At 45.6% G+C, this 18,009-nt stretch overlaps 2 protein-coding genes across 2 annotated transcripts; both read left to right on the top strand.

The window, feature by feature from the left end:
* The first annotated feature begins 47 nt into the window (after positions 1-47).
* Positions 48-4,645, top strand: pofut1 (protein O-fucosyltransferase 1). Its single transcript, XM_029718445.1, has 7 exons — positions 48-213; positions 422-543; positions 701-883; positions 1,296-1,408; positions 1,645-1,837; positions 1,996-2,238; positions 4,301-4,645. The coding sequence occupies exons 1-7, from the start codon at positions 75-77 to the stop codon at positions 4,493-4,495; spliced, it is 1,188 nt and encodes a 395-aa protein (XP_029574305.1). The 5' UTR covers positions 48-74; the 3' UTR covers positions 4,496-4,645.
* A 3,791-nt stretch (positions 4,646-8,436) lies between these two features.
* Positions 8,437-17,116, top strand: LOC115165363 (kinesin-like protein KIF3B). Its single transcript, XM_029718442.1, has 9 exons — positions 8,437-8,653; positions 10,702-12,224; positions 12,765-12,866; positions 13,126-13,248; positions 13,439-13,557; positions 14,622-14,738; positions 14,907-15,012; positions 15,109-15,317; positions 15,568-17,116. The coding sequence occupies exons 2-9, from the start codon at positions 10,809-10,811 to the stop codon at positions 15,671-15,673; spliced, it is 2,298 nt and encodes a 765-aa protein (XP_029574302.1). The 5' UTR covers positions 8,437-8,653; positions 10,702-10,808; the 3' UTR covers positions 15,674-17,116.
* Positions 17,117-18,009: the final 893 nt, after the last annotated feature.

Below are 18,009 nucleotides of genomic sequence, written 5' to 3'. Positions count from 1 at the left end.
CAAGCGGAAGCAGCACGTCGGGGGTTAAACTTTTTTCAACATCCAATGCATTCTGGGATGTAGCATGAAACACAATGGCGGCGAAACGGAATCATTTGCAACTTTTTGTGGTCTATTATTCGCTTATAGCAATATTGCTACAAATTAGTCTAACGTGTGCTACAGAGTTAACGTGGGACGACAATGGCTACATTTTATATTGTCCTTGCATGGGTAATTTGATCAACTTTAATTGGAAGCATTGTAACGTTAGATACTCGGGTGTCCTTGATGTCCGATTTGTAACTAGCCCGGCTATGTTTTCCTTACAGTTAATTTATTAACGCAGATGTTACGTATTTGTGCTATCTAGATTTGTATTTTCCAAATATAAATGTAGTGTTTAAAATTCGTTGCTAATGGGACCAATTTCGTTACTCAGGTCGATTTGGAAACCAAGCCGACCACTTTCTGGGTTCTTTGGCATTCGCAAAAATCCTGAATCGCACACTGGCAGTTCCCCCCTTCATAGTGTACCGGCACCACGCGCCACCATACTCAAATGTAAGTGCATGAATCATGTTTCCTGGTGTTGATCTCACCAGTCCTTTTCTTTTAAATCCATAAAGTGAACAAGAGCACATTTTTGGAAAAAGGACAGAGAATTGTGATGCACCGATGATCACATCTCACTCTCACAGCTGTGTCTCCCTTTCAACAGGTACATGTCCCCTACAGTGAGTTCTTCCAGCTGGAAGCCCTGACCCACTACCACCGTGTGGTAAGCCTGGAGGACTTCATGGAGCAGCTTGCTCCAACACACTGGCCTAAGGGTCAGAGGGTAGCCTACTGCTTTGAGTCAGCTGCCCAGAGGAGCGTGGACAAGAAGTCCTGCCCCATGAAGGTGAGTGTTTTGATTGAGGTTCAGAGAGTCGGAGATAACCGAGACAGTTGTTCAGGTATTGAGCCCGGTTAGTGAAAGAAAAAAAACGTTGAAACTGGTCAAGAGAGATTATATAAAAGCCAAGTGCTGGAACAGAGGCCATAGTTTTGGCTCTATTTTCTTTTTATATGGTTAAATGACTTATAAGACATGAATTGATTTAGTGTTGTTCATGGAAAGAATGCCATGGCAGAGCAGAACACTGCCCCCTGTTGGAATGTTACTATAACTGTATTTTACATTAAAATCTCTTCCATATCATCTATTTCTCATGTTTACCACCAAGTGGTGAAAAACCATAAGATCTGGTATAAATGTCTTGTCAAGTCTTGCTCATGGGGTTTTATGAACCATCACATGCTGTCATTATCAGGACGGGAATCCTTTTGGTCCGTTTTGGGACCACGTAGGAGTGGAGTTTGACAGGTCTGTCCTGTTTGATGGCTTGTCCTTCAGTTCCTACCACCAACCTCATTGGCTCAACAAGTAAGTCTTTGTGCTTTACTGTTAGTGAAACATAAGCATGTTTTTTGCTCAACTTACTGGTGATATAACAGAATAATCACGCCTCTTGTTACCATAACCAATGTATTACATTAAATGTAGTTTTACAGGGACGGTGCCCATTAATGAACATCACTGTAGAAGTGCAAGTTTTAGCCAGCCAGCTAATTTTAATCTGCAGTCCCAAATTCCTTCCATCTGTGGTTTTCCCTGTGCAGGTTCCCTCCATCAGAGCACCCTGTCCTGGCCCTGCCTGGTGCCCCGGCTCAGTTCCCTGTCATAGAGGAATATGTGGGTCTACAGCGGTATGTAGTTTGGACGGAGAGGATGGTGCAGGATGGACAGGAACACATCGCTGCTCTGCTGCCCAGGCCATACGTGGCCATACATCTGAGAATCGGCTCTGATTGGGTGAGCTGGGAACACACACACACACATGGATAGAGACACACACACATAGTCGACAGAATAAAAAAAAAAGTTTAGTTATTGACATTTTCAATACTTTTTTGGCTGCCCTGACCCATTCTGTTTCCCTGTTCTATTCCCCGATGTAATTGTCCTTGTAGGTAAATGCCTGTAAGCTGCTCCAGAGTGGGGATGCTGGGCCTCACTTCATGGCCTCTCCTCAGTGTGTGGGTTATAACCGTCACACCGCTCTGCCCCTCACCATGACCATGTGCCTCCCTGACCTGGCTGAGATCCGCCGGGCCCTCAAGCTCTGGGTCAAGAAAATCTCTGCTCGTTCTGTTTACATCGCCACAGACTCAGAGTCCCACCTCGCAGAGATCCAAAAACTCTTCAAGGATAAGGTGAGCTTTGTTTGATTTATTCATTTTATTTGTCAGTTAAATATATATATACATACATACATACATACATACATACATACATACATACATACATACATACAGTGCAATCGGAAAGTATTCAGATCCCTTGACTTTTTCCACATTTTGTTATGTTAAAATGGATTTAATAAAATGTGTATCATCAATCTACACACAATACCCTATAATGACATCACAATACCCTATAAAGACACAGCGAAAACGGGTTTTAAAATTTTTGCCATTCTATAAAATAAAAAATCAGATACCTTCTTTACATAAGTATTCAGACCCTTTGCTATGAGACTCGAAATTGAGCTCAGGTGTATCCTGTTTCCATTGGTCACCCTTAAAATATTTCTACAACTTGATTGGAGTTCACCTGTGGTAAATTCAATTTATTGGACATGATTTGGAAAGGCACACACCTGTTTATTTAAGGTCCCACAGTTGACAGCGCATGTCAGAGCAAAAACCAAGCCATGAGGTCGAAGGAATTGTCCGTAGAGCTCCGAGGCAGGATTGTGTCGAGGCACAGATCCGGGGAAGGGTACCAAAAAATGTCTGCAGCATTGAAGGTCCCCAAGAACACAGTGGCCTCCATCATTCTTAAATGGAACAGGTTTGGATCCACCAAGACTCTTCCTAGATTTGGCCGCCTGGCCAAACTGAGAAATCGGGGAAGAAGGGGCTTGGTCAGGGAGGGGACCAATAACTCAATGGTCAATCTGACAGAGCTCCAGAGTTCTTCTGTGGAGATGGGGGAACATTCCAGAAGGACAACCATCTCTGCAGCACTCCACCAATCAGGCCTTTATGGTAGAGTGGTCAGATGGAAGCCACTCCTCGGTAAAAGGCACAACAGCCTGCTTGGAGTTTGCCAAAAGGCACCTAAAAGACTCAGACCATGGGGGTCTGATGAAACCAAGACCGAACACTTTGCTCTGAATGCCAAGCGTCGCATCTGGAGGAAACCTGGCATCATCCCGAAGGTGAAGCATGGTGGTGGCAGCATCATGCTGTGGGGATGTTTTTCAGTGGCAGGGACTGGGAGACTAGTCAGGATCGAGGGGAAGATGAAGGGAGAAAAGTACAGAGATCCTTGATGAAAACCAGCTCGAGAGCGCTCAGGACCTCAGATTGGGGTGAAGGTTCACCTTCCAACAGGGCAACGACCCTAAGAACACAGCCAACACAACGTAAGAGTGGCGTCGGGACAAGTCTCTGAATGTCCTTGAGTGGCCCAGCCAGAGCCCGGACTTGAACTTGATTGAACATCTCCGGAGATAGCTGAAAATAGCTGTGCAGCGACGCTCCCCATCCAACCTGACAGATCTTGAGAGGATCTGCAGAGAAGAATGGTGTGCCAATACAGCTGTGCCAAGCTTGTAGTGTCATACCCAAGAAGACTCGAGGCTGTAATCTCTGCCAAAGGTGCTTCAACAAAGTACTGAGTAAAGGGTCTGAATACTTACAGCACCAGTCAAAAGTTTGGACACACCTACTCATTCAAGGGTTTTTCTTTATTTTTACCATTTTCTACATTGTGGAATAATAGTGGAGACATCAAAACTGTGAAATAACACACATGGAATCATGTAGTAACCAAAAAAGTATTTTACAAATCAAAAATATATTTTAGATTCTTCAAAGTAGCCACCCTTTGACTTGATGACAGCTTTGCACACTGTTGGCATTCTCTCAACTAGCTTCATGAGTTAGTCACCTGGAATGCGTTTCAATTAACATGTATGTAAATGTAATATTTCAGTAATTTTGTTTTTTTATCTGCAAATTTAAAAAAAAAAAACTGTTTTTGCTTTGTCATTATGGGGTATTGTGTGTAGATTGATAACTATGTAATCAATTTTAGAATAAGGCTGTAACGTAACTGGAAAAAGTCAAGGGATCTGAAAACTTTCCGAATACACTGTATAAACACACACAGTACATCCATTTTTCGCAGGTGTTACGCTATTGGTAAACATGCTTTGTTTGTATACTGCATGTTCAGTGTATCGTTTGTTTGTCTGTCCATGCCCAGGTGAAGGTGGTGAGCCTCAAGCCGGACTCTGCCCAGTTGGACCTGTATATCCTAAGCCAAGCTGACCACTTCGTTGGTAATTGTGTGTCCTCGTTCTCTGCTTTTGTCAAACGAGACCGGGACGTCCATGCCCGACCGTCGTCTTTCTTCGGAATGGACTACGCTGGAAAAATGTACAAGAAACAGGAGCTGTGAAGATTTTCCCTTTCTGGGTAGTCCATTCCGAAGAAAGATGACAAATGGCTTTTAGAATCTTGGTGAGGACTTGGACAGTGCATTGTGGGAATGTGATCTACTCCATCCTCATACACTGCTCCAAAAAATAAAGGGAACACGTAAACAACACAATGTAACTCCAAGTCAATCACACTTCTGTGAAATCAAACTGTCCACTTAGGAAGCAACACTGATTGACAATAAATTTCACATGCTGTTGTGCAAATGGAATAGACAACAGGTGGAAATTATAGGCAATTAGCAAGACAATTCAATAAAGGAGTGGTTCTGCAGGTGGGGACCACAGACTACTTCTCAGTTCCTATGCTTCCTGGCTGATGTTTTGGTCACTTTTGAATGCTGGCGGTGCTTTCAGTCTAGTGGTAGCATGAGACGGCGTCTACAATCCACACAAGTGGCTCAAGTAGTGCAGCTTATCCAGGATGGCACATCAATGCGAGCTGTGGCAAGAAGGTTTGCTGTGTCTGTCAGCGTAGTGTCCAGAGCATGGAGGCGCTACCAGGAGACAGGCCAGTACATCAGGAGACGTGGAGGAGGCCGTAGGAGGGCAACAACCCAGCAGCAGGACCGCTACCTCCGCCTTTGTGCAAGGAGGAGCAGGAGAAGCACTGCCAGAGCCCTGCAAAATGACCTCCAACAGGCCACAAATGTGCATGTGTCTGCTCAAACGGTCAGAAACAGACTCCATGAGGGTGGTATGAGGGCCCGACGTCCACAGGTGGGGGTTGTGCTTACAGCCCAACACTGCAGGACGTTTGGCGTTTGCCAGAGAACACCAAGATTGGCAAATTCGCCACTGGCGCCCTGTGCTCTTCACGGATGAAAGCAGGTTCACACTGAGCACGTGACAGAGTCTGGAGATGCCGTGGAGAACGTTGTGCTGCCTGCAACATCCTCCAGCATGACCGGTTTGGCGGTGGGTCAGTCATGGTGTGGGGTTGAATTTCTTTGGGGGGGCCGCACAGCCCTCCATGTGCTCGTCAGAGGTAGCCTGACTGCCATTAGGTACCGAGATGAGATCCTCAGACCCCTTGTGAGACCATATGCTGGTGCGGTTGGCCCTGGATTCCTCCTAATGCAAGACAACGCTAGACCTCATGTGGCTGGAGTGTCTCAGCAGTTCCTGCAAGAGGAAGGCATTGATGCTATGGACTGGCCCGCCTGTTCCCCAGACCTGAATCCAATTGAGCACATCTAGGACATCATGTCTCGCTCCATCCACCAACGCCATGTTGCACCACAGACTGTCCAGGAGTTGGCGGATGCTTTAGTCCAGGTCTGGGAGGAGATGCCTCAGGAGACCATCTGCCACCTCATCAGGAGCATGCCCAGGCGTTGTAGGGAGGTCATACAGGCACGTGGAGGCCACACACACTACTGAGCCTCATTTTGACTTGTTTTAAGGACATTACATCAAAGTTGGATCAGCCTGTAGTGTGGTTTTCCACTTTAATTTTGAGTGTGACTCCAAATCCAGACCTCCATGGGTTGATAAATTGGATTTCCATTGATTATTTTTGTGATTTTGTTGTCAGCACATTCAACTATGTAAAGAAAAAAGTATTTAATAAGATTATTTCTTTCATTCAGATCTAGGATGTGTTGTTTAAGTGTTCCCTTAATTTTTTTTGAGCAGTATATTACACAGTGATGTAGTAATACTTCTTTTGGGGGGGTAAACTCTGTTCGCTGTGAATAAAGTAACGCTTTCAATGCATGTTTCCTGCAGTAGGTAGGCAAAAAATAAAAAAAGTTGCAGGGGGAATAACCCTCTCAAGAGTGCAGTAACTGATCCTGCAGATACTAATTATAGGGGGGAGGTTGACAGTCTTCCTCTTACATTTTTCTAATGTACTCTAATATGTAAATGATTACTGTATCAGCTTTTGTCATCGGTTTCTGATATTTTTGAAGAGTTGTACCTGCTAGCTAGTTGTATTATTATGACCTGGAACATGACATTTATGAAAATAACCCTAAAATGTGATGACTGAGCTTCCTCGGTTAGATAAATGGAGAAGATTCAGGCTTCACTGGTGAATACATGTCTGTACCCTTCAACGAAACCAGTTAATGCATATTCTCGCTTTTGACATGTTACATTTGTCAATGCATTTCTTTGAATAACATTTTCCAAAGTTATATTAACCAAATTTTGTAAGAGACATTTGCTCCTATTTATTATGATTGGTCTTCAGCTGTTACCTAGGAACATGTTGCTAGGCTACTACATACAGTAGCAGGACAAAGACAACGATTGGCTGTGATGTCAATATCTTACGCTGAACATTCCAGGAGTAGTTAAGCCATACCCAAGAAGACTCGAGGCTGTAATCACTGCCAAAGGTGCTTCAACAAAGTACTGAGTATGTGTGTGTATATATATATTCTTCAAAGTAGCCACCCTTTGCCTTGATGACAGCTTTGCACACTCTTGGCATTCTCTCAATGAACAGGTGTACCTTGTTAATTTGTGGAGTTTATTTTGTTCTTAATGCGTTTGAGCCAATCAGTTGTGTTGTAACAAGGTAGGGGTAGTATACAGAAGATAGCCATATTTGGTAAAATACCAAGTCCATATTGTGGCAAAAACAGCTCAAATAAGCAAAGAGAAATGACAGTCCATTATTACTTGAAGACATGAAGGTCAGTCAATCCAGAAAATATCAAGAACTTTGAAAGTTTCTTCAATTGCAGTCGCAAAAACCATCAAGCGCTATGATTAAACTGGCTCTCATGAGGACTGCCAGAGGAAAGGATGACCCAGAGTTACCTCTGCTGAAGAGGATAAGTTTATTAGAGTTACCAGCCTCAGAAATTGCAGCCCAAATGAATGCTTCACAGAGTTTAAGTAACAGACACATCTCAACATCAACTGTTCAGAAGAGACTGCGTGAATCAGGCCTTCATTGTTGAATTGCTGCAAAGAGACCACTACTAAAGGACACAAATAAGAATACTTACTTGGGTGAAGAAACACGAGCAATGGACATTAGACCAGTGGAAATCTGTCCTTTGGTCTGATGAGTCCAAATTTGAGATTTTTGGTTACAACCGCCGTGTCTTTGTGAGTAGGTGAACGGATGATCTCCGCATGTGTGGTTCCCACCTTGAAGCATGGAGGAGGTGTGATGGTGTGATTTATTTTGAACTCAAGGCACACTTAACCAGCATGGCTACCACAGTATTCTGTAGTGATACGCCATCCCATCTGGTTTGCGCTTAGTGGGACTATCATTTGTTTTTCAACAGGTCAATGACCCAGCAAGATGGCGCTGACACTTCGAGCCCTTAGGAAACAATGCAGTGTTTTTAAAAAAAATGCATTACACTGTCGGAACTATAAGCACAAGCATTTCACTACGCTCACATTAACATCTGTTAACCATTTGTATGTGACCAATAAAATTGGATTTGATTTGACACCTCCAGGCTGTATAAGGGCTTTTTGACCAAGAAGGAGAGTGATGGAGTGCTGCATCAGATGACCTGGCCTCCACAATCACTTGACCTCAACCCAATTGAGATGGTTGGGATGAGTTGGGCCGCAGAGTGAAGGAAAAGCAGCCAACGAGTGTTCAACATATGTGGGAACTTCTTCAAGACTGTTGGAAAAGCATTCCAGGTGAAGCTGGTTGAGAGAATGCCAAGAGTGTGCAAAGCTGACATCAAGGCAAAGGGTGGCTACTTTGAAGAATCTCAAATATAAAATATATTTTGATTTGTATAACACTTTTTTGGTTACTACATGATTCCATGTGTGTTATTTCATAGTTTTGATGTCTTCACTATTATTCTACAATGTAGAAAATAGTTTTAAAAAATCAAGAAAAACCCTTGAATGAGTAGGTGAGTCCAAACTTTTCACTGGTACTGTATATATTTATTATTATTTACACCGCATTATTTCATTTTGGGGATCTTTATTATCCACCCGTACAGTAGGTGGCAGAATGCACATGTACTTGTTGCGAATGACATTATACCGAAGAAGAAGAAGGTTGGTTGAGATGTTGAAAGCGATCAACCAGCATCTCCGTTCCATCCGGGATAGTTTTCTGGGATGCGGGGAAGGTGGCGGTAATGGCTGACTGGGTGGAAGCACTGGATTAAATGGTAACTAGCTTGTCATGGATGTTGCAGTTTAATAATGTCAAAATGAGATTCACCAGAATTGTGTGCTTGTTCTTGTAAACTGGATAAGGAGACGCATCCATCATCAAAATACACGGTGTTGTCTCTTGTCCTCTGAGGATGGATGTGTTTTGCCGTTGCTAGGCCGTCTGATCGAGCTTGCTGTCCCGGTTCTTTGTAAACCAGCTGGCTAACTCAATCTATCATTCTGTTGGGTGACGTGTACATATTTATCCAGTTTGCTAGCTGTAATTCTCGTTTTAATATAGCTAATTGTTACAATTAGCAAACCGAAAAGCTGTAACCATTGATTTAATTTGCGTCAATCATCTAACGTTAGCTAACTAGCTACAGTAGCCCTGGAAAGGCCGTCAGTTCTGTTTCGTCGCTATCGCTAGGAGCACTGACTGATAAATACCTAGCTAGCTTGCCAAAGAACGTGACATTTTTAGCCAGTTAGCTAAGTTAGTAGGCCATACATTTACAACGTTTTGCTAGCGAAATGGCCTAGTCTCGCTATGCGAAATGGCCTAGCCTCGAAAGTATGTGGACACCCCTTCAAATTACTGTATTCGTCTATTTCAGCCACACCCTTCGCTGATGTGTATTAGAGTACACAGCCATGCGATCTCCATAGACAAACATTGACAGTAGAATGGCCTTACTGAAGAGCTCAGTGACATAACGTTGCACTGTTATAGGATGCCACCTTTCAAACAAGTCAGTAAACCAAATGTCTGGTCTACTAAATGTCTGGTCTACTAGAGCTGCCCTGGTCAACTGTATGTGCTGTTATTGTGGAAACGTCTAGGAGCAACAACGGCTCAGCAGCAAAGTGGTAGGCCACACAAGCGCACAGAACGGGAGTGCTGAGAGCATAGCGTGTAATAAATAAAAAAAATCTGTCCTCTGTTGCAACACTCACTACTGAGTTCCAAACGACCTTTGAAAGCAACGTCGGCGCAATAACTGTTCGTCGGGAGTTTCATGAAATGAGTTTCCATGGCCGAGCAGCCATACACAAGCCTAAGATCACCATGTGCGATGCCAAGCGTTGGCTGGTGTGATGTAAAGCTCGCTGCCATTGGACTCTGGAGCAGTGGATACGTGTTCTCTGGAGTGATGTATCACACTTCACCATCTGGCATTCTGACGGACTAATCTGGGTTTGGTGGATGCCATGAGAATGCTACCTGCCCAAATACATAGTGCCAACTGTAAAGTTTGGTGGTGGAGGAATAATGGTCTGGGGCTGTTTTTTCATGGTTCAGGTTAGGCCCCTTAGTTCCATTTAAGGGACATCTTAACACTACAGCATACAATGACATTCAAGATGATTATGTGCTTCCAACTTTGTAGCAACAGTTTGGGTAAGGCCCTTTCCTGTTTCAGCATGACAATGCCCCCGTGCACAAAGCGAGGTTCATACAGAAAATGGTTTGTTGAGATCGGTGTGGAAGAACTTGACTGTCCTGCACAGAGCTCTGACCTCAACCCCATCGAATACATTTGGGATGAATTGGAACACAGACTGTGAGCCAGGCCTAATCGCCCAACATCAGTGCCCGACCTCACTAATGCTCTTATGGCTGAATGGAAACAAGTCCCCGCAGCAATGTTCCAACATCTATTGGAAAGCCTTCCCAGAAGAGTGGAGGTTGTTATAGCAGCAAAGGGGGGACCATCTCCATATTAATGCCCATGATTTTGGAAGGAGATGTTTGACGAGCAGGTGTCCACATACTTTTGGTAATGTAGCTAGCTAGCTAGGTAACTCAGATGAAGGCTTAGCTAGTTACCAGCAGTATCTTTGATGTTGTGCTCTGTCGTTAACCTAGGTAGCTAGTCGTGTTAATGTTAGCTTGCTAGCTAGCTGCTTCAGTATCTAACACCACTGTAGCCAGTAAGCTAGTTTGAGGCACAGTGCACAAAATAAGGTCTTCATAATCACAAAAGAAAACAGTAACTAATTGTGTTGGCAATAGCTATTTGAACATCAGCATATGATTTTTATTTCTCTCTTTTTACAGGTTCTGATGCTGGCAGGTCTGACATTGTGAACTCAGACTTGTACAATACTTGAAGGACATAGACGCAAGCCAGGGGGACAAGGCCAGTTGGTCTGAGAATCCTCACGATGTCTAAGACCAAAGAGTCGGTGAAGGTGGTGGTTCGCTGTCGACCCATGAATGAGAAGGAGCGTGCAGCCAACTTTGAGAGGGTGGTGCATGTGGATGTGAAGCTGGGCCAGGTGGCCGTGCGAAACCCCCGGGGGGCTGCAGCCCACGAACACCCCAAGGTCTTTACGTTTGACTCTGTGTACGACTGGAACTCCAAACAGGTGGATCTCTATGATGAAACCTTCAGACCCCTGGTAGACTCCGTTTTGCTTGGTTTCAATGGGACCATATTTGCGTACGGCCAGACGGGTACAGGAAAGACCTACACTATGGAGGGGGTGCGCAATGACCCAGAGAGAAGGGGTGTAATTCCCAATTCCTTTGAGCACGTCTTCACACACATCTCCCGCTCCCAGAACCAGCAGTACCTGGTGAGGGCCTCGTACCTGGAGATCTACCAGGAAGAGATCAGGGACCTGCTGTCCAAGGACCAGTCCCGCCGGCTGGAGCTGAAAGAGAGGCCAGACACGGGTGTATACGTCAAGGACCTGTCCTCCTTCGTCACTAAGAGTGTACGAGAAATAGAGCATGTCATGAACGTGGGGAACCAGAACCGCTCAGTGGGTTCCACCAACATGAACGAGCACAGCTCCCGATCACATGCCATTTTTCTTATTACCGTCGAGTGCAGCGAGCTGGGCGTCGACGGAGAGAACCACATTCGAGTGGGCAAACTGAACCTGGTGGACCTGGCTGGCAGTGAGAGGCAGACCAAGACAGGAGCACAAGGAGAGCGCCTGAAGGAGGCTACCAAGATCAACCTGTCGCTGTCAGCCTTGGGGAATGTCATTTCTGCCCTGGTGGACGGCAGGAGCACCCACATCCCCTACCGCGACTCCAAGCTCACCCGCCTGCTACAGGACTCCCTGGGGGGCAATGCCCGCACAGTCATGGTGGCGAACATCGGACCAGCCTCTTACAACGTGGAGGAAACACTGACCACGTTACGCTACTCAAACCGGGCGAAGAACATCAAGAACAAGCCCCGCGTCAACGAGGACCCTAAAGATGCTCTGCTCAGGGAGTTCCAGGAAGAGATTGCTCGGCTCAAAGAACAGTTAGAGAAACGCTCAGGGAAGAAGAAGAAGAGGAGGAGGAGGGGGGTTGGAGAAGCTGGGGATGAACTAGAAGAGGACACTGAGGATGGAGAGACGGAGGAGGAGGAGGATGATGGTGTAGAACCAGCTGATAAAGTGGGTGCAGATTATTGGCGCGTACAGCAGGAGAAGTTGGAGAGGGAGAGGAAGGCCATCATGGAGGATCACAGTCTGGTGGCGGAGGAGAAACAGAGGCTGCTAAAGGAGAAAGAGAGGAAGATGGACGCCCTCAAAAAGGAGCAGGAGGCAGGCGAGATGCTGACTGCCAAAGTCAAGGTGAGGAGACTACTTTCTGGTCCTTTTTCATGGTCTTTTACTCAAACCATTTTTTGTTTTCATTCTACCTGTTTCCCCCTTGTGTTTCCCCCTCACGCCTCATGATTGTGTTTCCCCCTCACGCCTCATGATTGTGTTTCCCCCCCCCCACGCCTCATGATTGTGTTTCCCCCCCCACGCCTCATGATTGTGTTTCCCCCCCCCACGCCTCATGATTGTGTTTCCCCCCCTCACGCCTCATGATTGTGTTTCCCCCCCTCACGCCTCATGATTGTGTTTCCCCCCCTCACGCCTCATGATTGTGTTTCCCCCCCTCACGCCTCATGATTGTGTTTCCCCCCCTCACGCCTCATGATTGTGTTTCCCCCCTCACGCCTCATGATTGTTTCCCCCCCCCTCACGCCTCATGATTGTTTCCCCCCCCTCACGCCTCATGATTGTTTCCCCCCCTCACGCCTCATGATTGTGTTTCCCCCCCCCCCTCACGCCTCATGATTGTGTTTCCCCCCCCTCACGCCTCATGATTGTGTCCTTGTCCAGGCGATGGAGAGTAAGCTTCTGATGGGTGGGAAGAACATAGTAGACCACACCAATGAGCAACAAAGGATCCTAGAACAGAAGAGACAGGAAATCGCTGAGCAGGTAACGTTTATGCTTAGACTTAGGTTATTGATAGAGGGAATTAAACACTCAATAGACGTCAATCTAATAGTATTGATTTGCCCACACAAACATTTGACCAGTTTGTGCGATTTACACAGCCTTTCCCTTCTTACCGTGATGCTCTGTGTGTTTGTGTGATTTACACAGCCTTTCCCTTCTTACTGTGATGCTCTGTGTGTTTGTGTGATTTACACAGCCTTTCCCTTCTTACCGTGATGCTCTGTGTGTTTGTGTGCAGAAACGCAGAGAGAGGGAGATGAAACAGCAGGTGGATAATCGTGATGAGGAGACCCTGGAGTTGAAGGAGACATATAGCTCTCTACAACAGGAAGTAGACATCAAGACCAAGAAGCTGAAAAAGGTAGGACATTCGAAAACCATAGCAAAAGGGTGTATATGATTCCTTAGAAAGCTGTCCTTTTAACGTTGTCCGTTTGGCATACAAAAAGTTCAAAGGAAATTGTGCAGAACTTTTTCCTTGTAAATGTTTGCTACACTGAATCAAACCCCATGGTGTTTGTCTCTTTGCCTCCCTGTTTTTCTCCCCTCAGCTGTTTGCGAAGCTGCAGGCAGTGAAAACTGAAATCCATGAGGTCCAGGAGCTACACAGCAAGGAGAGACAGGAGCTGGAGCAGACCCAGAACGAGTTGACCAGGGAGCTCAAACTCAAGTATGGACCCCGCCAGACCACCAGCCAGGCCACACCTCTCATTTCTCACACACAGGAAAAAGAAAACAAAAATCAATATAGTCTATTTTGGTTGTTGCCCTCTGACGAGGAACGCGCGGGGCGAGGGGCGCGCGCGGGTCCCGTCGGGGCGAGGGGCGCGCGCGGGTCCCGTTTTTACTTTCGAGTCATTTAGCAGACGATCTTATCCAGAGAGACTTAGTTGGTGCATTCCTCTTCAGACAGCTAGGTGAGACAACCACACAGCAGTCATAATAAGTACATTTTTCCTCTAACGTAGCTGTCAGAGCTAGTTATTGATTGGTCTAGATTAGCAGACTGCCTAGACCACCTCCTATTATCAATGATAGTACCCTCAAGCTGTTAGTCCCCTGTCAGCAGCACAGCACAACTGACCTTGTCGTTCTGTCTGTGTCCTCAGCACGACTGACCTTGTCGTTCTGTCTGTGTCCTCAGCACGACTGACCTTGTCGTTCTGTCTGTGTCCTCAGCACGACTGACCTTGTCGTTCTGTCTGTGTCCTCAGCACGACTGACCTTGTCGTTCTGTCTGTGTCCTCAGCACGACTGACCTTGTCGTTCTGTCTGTGTCCTCAGCACGACTGACCTTGTCGTTCTGTCTGTGTCCTCAGCACGACTGACCTTGTCGTTCTGTCTGTGTCCTCAGCACGACTGACCTTGTCGTTCTGTCTGTGTCCTCAGCACGACTGACCTTGTCGTTCTGTCTGTGTCCTCAGCACGACTGACCTTGTCGTTCTGTCTGTGTCCTCAGCACGACTGACCTTGTCGTTCTGTCTGTGTCCTCAGCACGACTGACCTTGTCGTTCTGTCTGTGTCCTCAGCACGACTGACCTTGTCGTTCTGTCTGTGTCCTCAGCACGACTGACCTTGTCGTTCTGTCTGTGTCCTCAGCACGACTGACCTTGTCGTTCTGTCTGTGTCCTCAGCACGACTGACCTTGTCGTTCTGTCTGTGTCCTCAGCACGACTGACCTTGTCGTTCTGTCTGTGTCCTCAGCACGACTGACCTTGTTGTTCTGTCTGCCAGGCATCTCATCATTGAGAATTTCATCCCCATGGAGGAGAAGAATAAGATTGTGAACAGGGCGTTGTTGGACGAGGAGGACGACCGCTGGAAGATGCGTCCCATCACCCGCATAGAGGAGTATGTGCACATTTAATTATCCAGTAGAGAGACATTTAGACAAACATGCTGAAAACCATACATCCAAAAACAATCCTGAATTTACAGAGTTTAGAAGAAGTTATTTGTAAATCCCTTGTGTAGGAACACGTACAGATTGTCTTCTTAATAACTCTGTCTCTGTCTCAGTGACCAGCAGATGATGACCAGGCCAGTGTCAGCGGTGGGCTACAGAAGACCCCTGAGTCAGCATGCCCGTACCTCCATGGTGATGAAGGCTGACGTCAGGTACAAGGTATGATATTCTGTCCTCTCTCTCATCGGTGGATGTGACTTAATCCTTGTCCTCTGGGCCGTAACAGTTTCCTGACCTCTCTCTGTCTCTCCCCAGGCTGAGAATATCCTGATGCTGGAGATGGACCTGCCTGCTCGGACCACTAAGGAGTATGAGGAGCCGGTCATAGCGCCCATGGTAGCAGCAGCGTTGGAGGAAGCACTGCGTGAGGAAGATGAGATTCAGGTGGATGCCTCCGGGTTCCACAGCAGCCTCGGACCCACCCAGACCACCAGCACTGGGGCCGGCAAGAAACCAAAGTCTGGGTAAGGGTCTGTCCTGTTCTGTACAAATCAGCGCTGGGTTTTGTCAGTTATTTCAGTAGGGAGTGTTTCTTCCTGTTTTAGTGTCACAGATCAAATTGTATTAGTCACAAGCACGTGGTTAGCAGATGTTAATGTGAGTGTAGAGAAATTCTACTCTCGATACCACAAGGTTATAAAGTAATAATCATGATTTAAAAACCAATGATGTTTCCACATAACAACAAAATATGGATCTTCCTATCTCCTCTAGCCGACCTAAAACGGGTAAGAAGACTGTCACCCCCACCTCTCCATACAGCCCCTCCAGCCCAGGACATCCTTTATACCCACAATCCCGTGGGCTGGTGCCTAAGTGATCACCCCACACCTTTCTGTTTTGGGACCCAAAGACTGCTTTTTGTTTAGTTTTTCTGCTGAGTCTTGCAGACTGATTTGCAGAGAAAGTAAAGGAGACTCGGATGCAAGCTTATTTTTATTTTACCTGAGAACGTAGCTGTTTATAATGTTTGCGTTTTTTAAGAGATTGTAACAAATCTTACCATCCCAAATGGTTTCTGGACCAATACTTTTCTGAGCTGCACGTTTCCTCCTGAACCCCCCCAGGTCTGCAGTATAATGGGATGTGGACATGGGGGGCTGACATCTGATGGGGCACATGACGGCTGTTACATGTCATTGACATGCTGTGTGTTTCTGTGCTGTATGTCTGTCCAGAAGTGGTTGTGCTTCCTATTTTAGGTTTACAATGGAGTGCTGTTATCCAGGAGGTCTGTCTGAGCTTTGTCTGTTGCCCTAGATAAGTGGGGAGTCTGTCTGTACTGCATGGTGAACTGTACAGGCTGGAGGGTGAAGCACACTACAACACGTCTGTCGCACGGTGGGGCCGGTGGCTGCTGGAATCACTAGATGCTGTTCTTTCTGGCGCACATGATGGAGGACGACAGGGAGAGGATGGAGGACGACAGGGAGAGGAGGACGCGGCGACAGGGAGAGGATGGAGGGCGACAGGGAGAGGATAGTGGGGAACTAGAGGTCAACACAAACCAAATCTATCAGGGTTCCAAGGTGCCTTTCTATTCTCCTACAGGGACAGGCTACAGGAGAGGAGGGATGGGTTTATCGTTTCCCCAGCCTCATCTTTATCAACCTCACATCTGGCTGTGTTCCTTGGAATCAACTGATTTCTTGTACTTGAGAGAGATTGGAGGGGTTGAATGGAGCTGATGGTTGGGACGAATAACTAATTGTAAAACATACTGTCCGTAAACATTTATAGGTTAACAAGAGCAGCCTGAAATACTGTACAAAAAAAACAACTATTATATCAGAGGCCTCCATCAAAATAAAATAGACCTGGTCTGGAAAATGAAGGTAGCTTTCCGTGTATGTTTTGGATAAATATGCAGTCTTAATTCACAGGGCTGCAACCTGCATGTCTAACTACTGTCCCCACCTCCAGTCACTGTGAGAGCTGTGCTGCCGCTTGCTGCTGCTGCTACTGGGTTCTACTACCCTGTCACATAGTATCTACAAATATATATATAGAGAGAGCAATGTCCATAGATAATCCTGCAGCACCTTTTGTTGTACAAATTATACAAGTAAATAGGTCTCAATATTGGAGAAGTTAACTTATTACCACTTTTGTTCATTTTTATAAACAAGTGTAGATTAAAAAGTTTTAAGTTTTATTTTTGGATTTGTATAATTTCAAGTTTATGTACACTTTAATGTTTTATTGGTTACTTTTTTTTATCCGACACTGTACGCATTTAATAAATGGCTTTAGTTACTTCAAATCTTTAGGTTAACTTTAATTTATATTTTGAAGTTGGATCAACGTCGATGTGATGTTGACTCAGATTGTGTGTGAAAGTAAATGTTGGGACATGTACACAGAGTATAGCAAACATTAGGAACACCTATTGAGCTGCATCCATCCCTCCCCTCAGAACAGCCTCAGTTCGTCAGGGCATAGACTCTACAAGGTGTTGAAAGCGTTCCACAGGGATGCTGGCCCATGTTGACTCCAATGCTTCCCACAGTTATGTCAAATTGGCTGGATGTCCTTTGGGTGGTGGACCATTCTTGATACACACGGGAAACTGTTGTGAAAAACCCAGCAGCGTTGCAGTTCTTGACACAAACCGGTGTGCCTGGCACCTACTACCATACCCTGTTCAAAGGCTCTCGTCTTGCCCATTCACACCATCCAGATCTCAAGACTTAAATCCTTCTTTAACCTGTCTCCTCCCCTTCATCTACACTGATTGAAGTGGATTTAACAAGTGATCATAGCTTTCAGCTGGTCAGACTCATGGAAAGAGCAGGTGTTCCTAATGCTTTTGTACACTGTGTACATTTGCCATGAGAATCTTTATCCCCTGATTAAATTACTTCTCTGATCTTATGAAAGCTGACAATTACACTACATATTGCATGATTTTCGAGAAATCTTATCAATTGTCACCAAGCCATAGAATTTGTTAAATGTGAATGTCTTAATTTGCTTGATAATCCCTACATTTTACCGCACCACATCCAGAATCCATGTATCTGTGTAGAAGACGTTTGACTGAGATGAATCTCTGATATTGTTTTAGCCAAGTTAAGTGTGCTGGTGCACTACAATCTGGTGCTGACTAGGAATGCAGAAGTCCTCATTTTCTTGTACATTTCTTTTAATAAAGAC

The sequence above is a fragment of the Salmo trutta genome, chromosome 28, assembly GCF_901001165.1.
Source record: "Salmo trutta chromosome 28, fSalTru1.1, whole genome shotgun sequence".
Lineage (NCBI taxonomy): Eukaryota > Metazoa > Chordata > Actinopteri > Salmoniformes > Salmonidae > Salmo > Salmo trutta.
This window is presented reverse-complemented; position numbering and strand designations above follow the sequence as displayed.